Consider the following 10,936-nt stretch of genomic DNA (forward strand, 5'->3'; position numbering starts at 1 on the left):
CGCATTAATGAGGTTCAGCAAGGTGAGCTCAGGGACCTTGGCCTGCAGCAGGGGCTGTGTGATGTGTAGGGCTCCTCGTCTGAAAATTACAGATAGTCACAGCACAACGGCAGAGCACTAATTAATACCAGAGCGTTCCCCACGCACCTGCCACAGTGCTATCAGGAGCCTTGTCACCTCCTCTGTAAGATTCAGGCCCCTCCATGTTTGCTGGAAAACAGGCGTGCAGTGTTCATGTTTGCAAGAGGGTGGTGCTGCCCCGGCCGTACTCACACAGTGTCTCCCTTCTGCTCTTTGTTGAAGCCAAAAAGAAAGCCAGCGAGGAGCTGGGGGAAGCCCGGACTGTGTGGGAAGCCCTGCAGAAGGAACTGGATGTGTGTATGTGACGTGGGCGTCGCCGGAGGCCTCTGCAGTGTCCAGCGTACCCCACCCGAGTACTGCGGCATCTATGCCGTGGCCAAGAGCCCTGCCCCTTTGCAGCCTCGGGCCCTGCCCGTATCTCCCTCTCCCCTCTGCTGGTGCGGGCGTCCTGGGAACACCTCCCCAGCATACTCTTGCTTCTGGGCCTTTGCCCGGCTGCCCTGCAACTCCCAGATACTACAGATTCCTCTGCTGCCTGGGTTGTCACTCAGCCGTCCCCTTCTCGGAGGCTTTTCCTGATCCCCCTACCTAAAGATTCCACACTGTCCCCACCTGGTCAGATGCCCTTCCTGCTCCATGTCCTCACCCCATTTCACGTGGGAGGAGAGACACTGGCATCCCGTGGAGTCCCCCCAGCCACCCTTAATAAATGTCAGGGTTGTTTGGTGCCTACAGAGAGGGTGGGCACCAGAGGGGCGGGGTCTGGGGGGTGAGGCAGACCCGTGTGACGCGGGCCACCCAATCCCTGGGGGTCTGTGGGGTCCCTCCTGATGCCTGAGCATTTGTTGTGTCTTCTAGTGCATGGAGAGAAAGCACGTGTGCAGGAGATCCTGAACAAAAAGCAAGGTATTTACAGGCCCTCCGTCTCCAGCTCTGCCTCTCACGCCTGGGAGAAACCCCTCTCCCTTTGGCAGCTGAGGTTTCAGACACCTGCCTCAGCCTCCTGTGGCGTGTACCAGTCCAATCAGGTGTCCGTGGGCCTGACGTGACCTGGTCCTGTTCTCTGCGCAGACCTGGGGCCGTGACGAGCTCACAGGCCCTGTTCTCCCCACAGAGACCCTGAGGATCCTCCGGCTGCACTGCCAGGAGAAGGAGAGTGAGGCACAGAGGTGAGAGCCTCGTTGTGAGGGGGCAGAGGTACAAAGGAGGTGAGGTTGAGACCCTCTGTACAGTGGGGGTCAAAGGGGGCCTCCCCTCAGCTTCCTCCAGGTCACCCACACGGGTGCAGGGGCCCAAGCACTTGGGCCATCTTCCACTGCTTTCCCAGGCCACAGCAGAGAGCTGTATCAGAAGCAGAGCAGCTGGGACTCGAACTGGCACCCATACAGCATGCCGGCACTGCAGGAGCGGCTTTACCCGTTAGGCCGCAGTGCCTGACCCCATCTGTTCTCTTTCCACTCATGCATTACCTGTCCATCCCACAAACCATTGCCCCATTGCCCACTCTTTGAGCAGACTTCTGAATGCTTGCTCATATCATGTGACCAGACCCCCCCGCCCCAGACCTGGGCACACTGAAACTGGGAGTTTGCAGAAAGATGATGTGAGTGTGCGCGTGCACGAGCCCTTGACCATGCTCCTGGGTCTCCCTGACCTCGCAGCAGCACTTCATGGAGCAGGTGCACTTGTGACGCTGAGCCCTCGGCAGACAGGGCTGGAGCGGCCTCAGCACAGGGAGTCAGGACGAGCTGAGGGTGCCTTGTCTCTCCAGGAAGCACACCCTGTTGCAGGAGTACAAGGAGAGAATTTTCGTCCTGACCTCCCAGATTGAGGACGAGAAGAACAAACAGAGGCAGCTGAGGTAAACCCCAGCACCCGAGGCCTGGGGCGCTGAGATCGGCTGTGCGTGGGGGTAACCTCAGGGCTGGGGCTTAGAGGAAGAGTTGATGAGCCTTGGGGTGTCAGAGGGCATGAGCAAAGCCCCCTGAGGTGTGTGCGTGAATGCCCCTGGCCTTGGCCAAGCTGCGGGGTCTCAGCCCACGGACCCTTCTGCCTGTGTGGTTGGCCCCCAGGTTGAATTTCGAGGAACAGTTGGAGGAGCTGATGGGCCAGCACAAGGACCTGTGGGAGTCCCACGTGAGTCCCTCAGGGCGTCCACCCCGCCTCCCACATCTTCTCAGCAGCACCAGGGCCTCTTCCTCTTACCAGCCACGCCCAGCTCCTGAGCACGCCCCGAGGGTCCGAATGTCAGCACTACCCTGAGTTCACTTCCTTGCCCCCTCACGGCCACCCACCGACCTCACCGCCCGTCCTGCCCACCCGTCCCCGCTGCACGCCTGCGTCTGCTTCTCGCTGACGAAACACAGTTTGATGAAGAGGATGTCCACGGACACACCTGGGACCGTGACGGGCGCAGGCAGATGGGGGGGACCGACGCAGCCGGTGGTCTCAGGCACCAAACAGGAAGCCAGAGAATGAAAGCAGAGAAGGGTTGAGTGAGTAGGCCACTAGAGGGAGCAGGAAAGGGAGGCGCAGCAGTGTGGTGCTGGGCTGATGAGACAGCAGCCCCATGGTGCCATCTGCAGGTTTCTCTTGGGAGAATTTACCCCAGGGCCATGTCAGTCATGTGAGCCCCTCCTCCACCACACTGTGGTAGCTGAGGTGGAGGACACTGGGAGAGGGGGTGGCCAGTGTACAGGCGCTGAGGCTGGACCGCAGCTGGTGTGCATGGCGGGACAGAGTTGTAGGAGGGGAGGCCCAGGGGGAGGTGACTGAACCTAGGCCGCAGGTGTGCACAGGCCTGCTGTCTGATCCTCAGAGGCCGGAGCGACTGGCGAGGGAGCTCTGCACCCTGGACAGCAGCAAGGAGCAGCTCCTCAAGGAAGGTGAGACGGGCAGGAGGGTGGCCTTCGCCCGCCCCCACCTGCTCACGCACGTTTCCTGCCACAGAGGAGCTGGTCGGGGTGAAGCTGCAGGACGTGAAGCGGCAGCTGTGCTCCCTGTGTGGCGCCGAGGGGCCCGCCACTGTCCCCGAGGGACTCTTTCTCCGCAGCCAGGAGGCCGCAACAGCCGTGTAAGATGTGGAGGGGCCGGGGCTGGAGGTGGCACTGGCTGGTGCTGACCTCCCTGCCGGCCCACAGGCAGCTGTTCCAGGAAGAGAACAGCAAGGCCGAGGAGCTCCTGGAGGCCAGTGCCCGGCGTCACCAGCAGCTGCAGCTGAAGTGCCAGCAGCTGCGGCAGAGGCGGCAGAGGTGGGCATGGGGCACCGTGCACGGCCTCAGCCCCCGGGACGCTGGACGGGACGGTCCCCCCTGCTCTCTGCCTTGTCTGGGTCTCCTTACATCCCCCGTCTCCTCCGTGCCTCCTTCGCTCTCCCCTCATCCCACCCCTTCCTGTCCAGGCTGAAGGAGGAGCTGGAAAAGCATGGCGGTCAAGTCCCTGCAGAGACCCAGAGCGGGCAGGAGCAGGGGGCTGCTCCAGGAGAGGGGGTGAGCCCCAGAGCCGGGGAGGATGGGGCGGGGGGGCTGGGTGGGTCCTGGGAATGCCTGGGGGCTGTCTGGCGTGGTGTGGAGATTCCCCAGCCCCAGAACCTGGTCTCTGTAGGCCATTCCCAAACCTGGAGAAGTCCGTGAGGAGACCGCCCTGGCGCCGTCCGTGGAGCAGGGCCTGGTGCCCGCCTAGACCAGGAAGACACAGCACACCCCACCTCTGAACCTGTCCCAGGGGGCGACGGAAATAAAGGAGAGAATTTGATACAACCTGCCTCAGCTGAGTCTGTGCTGGGGGAGGGTGGGAGTCAGGCCCCAGACCCCAGGTCTCTGACTCTGATGAAGCCTTAGCCTGACTCTATCTCTTGGTCGGGGCCAGGATCACACTGTGGGGCCCTTGACCAACTTCTGATCCCTGGGTTCATCAGGCAGAGGGACACAGGCCTGAGACCTTCACGGGCCCAGGGGCCTGGAGCCCAGCGTGGGTCAATTACATGGCTCCCTTTGTGGAGGCCTGGATTTCACAGGCACCAGGGAGCTAGGGCCCAGAGCCGTTCAGTTCCCGCTGGAAGCCCCCGGGACAAAGAAGTACTTGAGGACGGGTGTAGGTTGTACTCTCACGGACACAGCATACAACCAGGGTGTTGTTAGCAGGAGTAGAGTCTATGTCAGAAAGCTCCCTGCGCAGAAAGTTAAGCAGCTGGGACTTCCATTGTGTGCCCCTGAAGGTGCCTCAGATAAACTCCAATGCACCAGCCCAGCTAGAAGCAGCGATGGGTCAAAGTGTGCACTGCCACTTTCATAAGAAAAAAGAGAGGCCCCAGCAGGAACGTGGGCAAGAAACCTTATCCGCCATTTCATCAGGATATTTCCAGGTGTGCAACAAGCATGAAACGCAGTATCTCCAGTAATTTGGGAAATGCGAATTAAGACCAAATCCGATAGACAAAATTGACATCAATAAAGGGGAACAGTTGAGCTCGGTGAGCTGAAGTTGGAGCATACGTCTCCATGTCCGTTTTGGGAACTGGCTCTGGAAGATCTATGCTGAACCCTCGCCTCAGACACAGATTTACACAATCACCCACACGTTACCGTGTAACCCAGGAGGGACTCACAGCTGCCTTAGTCCAAGCACCTGAAACCCAGGGCCTTCAAGAGTGGGATCTAGGGGCCGCCGCCGTGGCGGAGTGGGTAAAGCCACTGCCTGCAGCACCGGCATCCCGTATAGGCGCTGGCTCGAGACCTGGCCGCTCCACTTCCAATCCAGTTCCCCGCCGATGCACCTGGGAAAGCAGTGCAGGATGACCCAAGTCCTTGGGCCCCTGCACCCACGTGGGAGACCTGGAAGAAGCTCCTGGCTCCCGGCTTCAGCCTGGCCCAGCCCAGGCTATTGCGGCCATTTGAGGGGTGAACCAGCAGATGGAAGAGCACTCTGTTTCTCCTGTCTCTCCCTCTCTCTGTAATTCTGCCTTTCAAATACATAAATCTTAAAAATTATAAATGTGAACAGATTAAACAATGCAATTGAAAGAGTACTGTAAGACTAGATTTCTTAAAATGAACCTATGCTGTATATGGGAGAAACACTTAAAAGTTAAAGGTATAAACAGGTTGACAAAGTGTAGGACAGAAATGCAGAACGCGGCCCTGCAGGTGGGCAGGGCATGAGGGCCAGGGCCCGCAGCCTCCTCGCAGCCTCAGAGCCCACTGCTCCCTGCCCTCCTCTGGCCTGGTGACCGCAGGCAGGCGCTGGCCAGACGCTGCGCACTGGACCCACTGTGCTTTCTGTGCATAACTGCACAGAGAGGCATGAATGGATGACAACAGAAGGTGGTAGTGGAACAGTGCCAATCAACAGTTTTGCAGGGGAAGCTTTGAGAGATGCTCTTTATTGTTGTTTACTGCCCTAAGTGGGGACACGATTGGGAAAACAAGATGAGTTTGTGCTTTGGAAAGTGTGAAAGCTGCTGGTGACTCCATTCTCTTGGATCAGAAGGAACTGAAACGAATGAAGCCCTTGAGGAAAACCCAGGGCTCGTCCACACGTCCTGTCTGAAGATGGCCGACCAAGAGGACACTGGGCAGCCCTTCAGAACTAGAGGAGCTGGTGAGTGAGGAAGCCTGTGAGACCTACAGAAAAGCTATTGGGGAATGGACGTGGACCCCTCACGTGAACTGGTGTGGAATAACTGAATCCAGCACAGTTCTCTTAAATTAGTGGTGGACAGGACTCAAACCAGCAACTTTTAGCAACAGTGATGGGAAGAGACACGACTTTCAACTCTGCCGCTGGAGACCACGCCCCTGATTGTGTACCGAGTGCAGAGGACACAACGTGCAGGTTTTCACAGGACCTTGTGCTTTCTATACTGGGCTCCAGCACAAAGTGGTATTCAGAGTAGTGAAGTTACCTGTGGTGAAAACTGGTTATAAAAAGAATGTAATTCAAGGATAACATTGTTACCCTAAGTCTTATGTAATATTGTAACTTGCTTATACCCATCCCCAGATTGGGGTCAAAATATGTAATGATCTTTCTATTGGAAGTAACTGGGAATACAGAACAGGTTTTTTAAGCTGTACAGTGCCAGAGAAAGAACAACACCGTCTCAATTTTGCAATACACTGCATTTGTTGGTGCTGTTTTACACAGTGAATAAGAAACACAATAAAAATTTCAATTTCCTCATTTAAAAAATGTCATGTAAACCAAAAGAGAGCTGCACGGGATGGATACTCTAATAAGGACAAAACAGACTTTAAAACATTGTCAATGGAGGGACATTTCACACTGATGGAAATGTCTGTCCATCAGGACAACACAACTGTAGATATACCTGCATCTATCAAAAAGTCTCACATTAAATGAAAAAATAAGGAATGTCTACATTAGAGAGATCAATATTAACCTTAAGTAATTAATACAACTAAGAAAAAGATTGACCATGATATAGAAGATGTGAAAAACATTGTGAAATGACTTTATATATGTGTGTGTGTGTGTGTGTGTGTGTGTGTGTGTATTTCTAAACAGTCAACAGGTCATAGAAGAAATGACAAGGAAAATAAGAAAATACTTTGAGATGACTGAAAGTGAAAACAAAAGGTACAACAACTAATGGGAAGCAGTTAAAATATGACTTGGAGGGAAATCGTAGCTGCAAATGTCTTATTTTGTAAAAGAGTCATTAGACAGCTAACTTCTCACCTTAAGAAACTAGTAAAAGAAGAAAAAGATAAACCCAAAACAGAAAGAAGTAAATAATAGCAATCAGAATGCAGAGAAATATGGACAGGTGTGTGCCCTAGCAATTAAGGTGGTGCTTGGGTGCCCACATCCCACACCAGAAGGCATGGATTTGAGTCCTGGCTCCACTCCCGACTCCACCTTCCTGTGAATGTAGACCCTGAGAGACAGCAGGTGACGGCTCCCATAACTGTATTTCTGTCGCCAGTGTGGGAGACCTGGATTGAATTCCTGGCTCCTGACGATACAGGCAAAGGGGTAGCCAGCAGGGTAGAGCTGAGGTCACTGTCCCGCCCTGCGATTCTGCCTGTCCCATTCAGCTTCCATCCCTTTTTTGTTCTGCAGAAAACACCAGTTTCTGTGAAACTACCACCAAGAACCTGTAGTGGCCAAAAATCACCAATGTGGCTGCTGTGTCCCCTGATGACCTGTAGCTATTTGCAGCAGCATTATAATAAAATTACTGTGGCTAACACTGTTTTCTTTTTTTGAAAAGATTTACTTACTTATTATTTGAAAGGCAGAGTTAGAGAGAGAGAGAGAGAGAGAGAATGAGATCTTTCATCCACTGGTTCACTTCCCAAATGGCTGCAATGGCTGGAGCTGGGCTGATCTGAAACCAGGGAACCAAGAGCTTCCTTTAGGTCTCCCACATGGGTGCAGGGGCTCAAGCATTTGCACCATTCTCTGCTGCATTCCCAGGCCATTAGCAGGAAGCTGGATCAGAAATGGAGCAGCTGGGACTTGAACCAGCACCCATATATGATGCCGGCAGCACAGGCGGTGGCTTTACCCACTACACCACAGCATTGGCCCCGTGATAACACTCTTACTCCCATCCTGTACCTGATGCCATGACAACTCAAGTTTCCAAAAAACAGGCAAGGAAACAGGCAGTACTCGAACCCCTGCCAAGACACCATCCCTATGAATACTAAATAGAACTCTTCCTGAGACACCACCCCCATTCTTTTCAGATATATACAGGGTTGGTCCCTAGCCCTTTGGGCACAGGTCACTCTTGAGCATGCCCACACTTCCTCTTTTGCTAACAGTAAGTCCTTTGCTAGTCTTCACCTGTGTCTCATACTAGAACTCTTTCTGGTGTTGGAGACGGGAACCTGGATCCAGTCATCTCATGATGTCTGTGGTAAGCTAGTCAGCTTAGAGGAGGTAAAAGCCCACCCAGAAACTGGTTGCCGAATCTTCCTCCTGAGTCTTGTCTCCATTGCACCTGAGAGTTCTTGGTTTCATTCTGCCTTTCCTTCTTAACTCTGTTCTGACACACCACGGACTAACTCCTCATAGCCTAACCACGTCTGCTCCCTCCAGTGCTGGGGGTGAGAAGGCTCAGAGCACTTACCACGCAGAGCAGACACCTTGCTGTCCTTTGTGAAGGAGAGCTATGGGAGTGGCTGGGACTCTCCCAAGCCATGAAGCACCCAGTGGGTCTCCTGGTTCCCACAACCATCTGACCATGGACTTTCTGCTTAAGGCATCTGAACCTCCAGCGTTTTGCCACACTTATGTATGCGGTGTTTGGTCTCCATGCAGTAAGACTCTGTCTGTATAATGAACCCTGCCGTCCTCTGACCGCCCCCCTCCCTCAAAGCCCTTTGCTGTCTCTGGAAAACCCTTTGGCACATGGCCAATCTTGTGTTCCTGGATTCCACATCTATGCTTATGCTTTTGTATCCATTGTCACAGTGTGTCACCTCCCATTTCCATGGCAATGACAAAACAAGGGGCCTGGATGTGGTCCTGGGATATGACTGATGGAGACAGTAAGGAATTCTCCATTTGCGGGATTCTCTCGGTAGTATTTGAAAGAAGAACCCTTCAACAGATAACTTTCAAGATTATTTTAAGTCATAATAAGCCACTATAATCTGTACCTGAAGCACCAAGCAGGCCACCACCTTGCTTAAATGATAAATGGGAGCCCTCTTGTGACCAATCCGGCATTGCCCCTCCCCCCTACACATGAGAGCCCCGGGGACCGCAAATACCTCAGCCAAGTGAGAGGGCCCAAGGGCGCTTGAGTGCCCATAGGCTCCTAAAGACACCAGACTGAGGGAGCAGCAGGTGACCCACGGATGAGGGATTCTCTACCACCCAGGGCTCAGCCACCTCAGCTCAGCTTGTCCAACTTTGGAGCGGTCCTCATGGGGTGATCAGCTCCTCTCTCCATCAAGCCCTGATTCTCTGTTATCTCCTACTGGCCCACTGCCTCTCCCTAGAACCAAATCCTCCCAGGAAGATAGGCTGGCTGGGATCACTCACAGCTGGAGACTCCCATCATCTGGGTACAAGGAGTCTTTGTCTTCTGGCTAATGGAGATGCTGGGATAATTAGAGTCCGTGTCCCTCTTCCCATGACCGACTTAAATCAACGTAAACAAAAGCCAGGGAGAGTTTCAGAAGACCCTGAGTTTCAGTCCCTGATTCTGGCCTTCAGCTTGACCCGGGATAACCGACATGGTCTTGTTCAGTTGTACTCCTAAAGGAAAACGACAGACATAGCCAAGGCCCAGACCCACGCTGACTCCTTGGCAACTTGGAACCCTGAGGGCCAAACCTCCATATGAGGCCCTGGAGGTCCTGGTGCTGACCCACCTGAATGGACTGGAAGAGAGCATGAGGACTTTGAAGCATGCAGGATACTGCATGGGGGTTCCTTGCATGGCTCGGCCATCACCACCTGCTCTGTCCCAGCCCTCTGAGCTCAGGCATGTGCCTCCTTTACAAGGAGGAAGCTGAAGCCCGCTACACTATGCTGTCACCAAGACACACCCAGGTGGTCATGACAAGCCGTCCGGGGAATCGAGGGGCCAGCGGCAGATGAAGGTGTGTTGCTCGGGGTGACTGTGGGTGGGGTTTGCAATCCCACCAGCTGTGAGAGGTTACTCTTTCTGAGTAACTGGGGGAACACTGGACCCAATGAAATGCCAAGGGGGCACAAGTCTCAGTCCCCCTGCAAGTGGCTGACACAGGTGGAGACATCCCTGTCACACGGAAGGGCAGCCTGGCCTGGACATGGAGTGGGAGCTAGCTGCCCCTCCCTCCCCTCCTCTCTGACCAGTTCCCAGGCAGCAACAACCAAATTCCTTCCACTCTCTACATCCACCCAACTTGCAGTGACCCCTACTCTTCTTATATCACAGAACATGGTTGAGATCAGAAGCGGATTTCTTAGGTAACATTGCCGCTTGTGATATTGGCAGGGCTCGGCCTTGAGCAGACTGCAGTGCCTGTGATAGGCAAGGCCTGGGGAGCTTCCGATGAGTGCACGTCTGGACTTTGCAGACCGGCCAGCGATTCCTTCAGCTCAGAGGCCACCCTCAAAGGCCCGCATGCTCCTTCCCAACATCTCCCATCACTGTTGGGTGCCTTAGTATTTCCCCAGGGTATTCTCTCACACTGAAACTTCTCAGGGCCAGTGTTGCAGTGTAGCGTGTTACACAGTCGCCTGCAGTGCCAGTATCCCATGTGGGTGCCGGTTCAAGATCCAGTTGCTTCTCTTCCAATCCATCTCTCTACTAATGTGCCTGAAAAAGCAGCAGAGGATGGCCCAAGTGCTTGGGCCCTGCACCCATGTGGGAGACCTGGATGAAGCCCCTGGTGTAAACCAGAGGATGGAAATCTCTCTCTCTCTCTTTCTCTCTCTATTTCTGATTTTCAAATAAATAAATTAAAGAGAGAGAGAAAAAAGAAATGAAATTTCTCTGCCCCAAAGCAAATAAGAAGACATTTTCATACATTTTTCTGCTGGAGAAAGTCTTGCCACCATGTAGGTGGGACAATGAGAAAGACAGCACCTGTCAGCTGGGCAGCTGGCCCTCCAGGCAGTGGATTTCCTGCCTGCTAACTTTGTGTTCAGCAGTGCCCTAAGGTGGGTGAGCTGGGAGGTGGGGTCAGCAGAACAATGCCCCAAAGATACCCTAAATCCAAGAACCATGGATATGTGAACTGACAAGCTGTAAGGAATCTGAGTGTGTGATTGAATTCAGGGTCCTGAGACAGAGAGAGCACCCTGGTTTGTCCCCGTGGGCTCAATGAAACCCTGCAGGAGGGAGGCAGGAGGATCCGAGTCAGAGAGGTTGAAAGATGCACACTGC

At 54.0% G+C, this 10,936-nt stretch overlaps 1 protein-coding gene across 7 annotated transcripts in view; it reads left to right on the forward strand.

Annotated features, from left to right (window-relative positions):
• Window positions 1–3,839, forward strand: part of SYCE1 (synaptonemal complex central element protein 1) — a 5,258-nt gene extending 1,419 nt beyond the window's left edge. For 5 of the 7 annotated variants that reach the window (XM_070058256.1, XM_070058257.1, XM_070058258.1 and 2 more), the window contains 10 exons: window positions 1–22; window positions 304–378; window positions 940–987; window positions 1,196–1,250; window positions 1,853–1,942; window positions 2,154–2,217; window positions 2,900–3,154; window positions 3,222–3,332; window positions 3,482–3,569; window positions 3,685–3,839. The exon at window positions 1–22 is cut by the window's left edge and continues 38 nt beyond it. In XM_070058256.1, the coding sequence (XP_069914357.1) occupies window positions 1–22; window positions 304–378; window positions 940–987; window positions 1,196–1,250; window positions 1,853–1,942; window positions 2,154–2,217; window positions 2,900–3,154; window positions 3,222–3,332; window positions 3,482–3,569; window positions 3,685–3,713 (837 nt within the window). In that variant the 3' untranslated portion in view covers window positions 3,714–3,839. The remainder of the gene's footprint in view (window positions 23–303; window positions 379–939; window positions 988–1,195; window positions 1,251–1,852; window positions 1,943–2,153; window positions 2,218–2,899; window positions 3,155–3,221; window positions 3,333–3,481; window positions 3,570–3,684) is intronic. The other 2 variants (XM_008270635.4, XM_008270636.4) reach the window with 1 other exon arrangement.
• The last annotated feature ends 7,097 nt before the right edge of the window (window positions 3,840–10,936 follow it).

Source organism: Oryctolagus cuniculus, chromosome 15 (genome assembly GCF_964237555.1).
Source record: "Oryctolagus cuniculus chromosome 15, mOryCun1.1, whole genome shotgun sequence".
NCBI classification, from domain to species: domain Eukaryota; kingdom Metazoa; phylum Chordata; class Mammalia; order Lagomorpha; family Leporidae; genus Oryctolagus; species Oryctolagus cuniculus.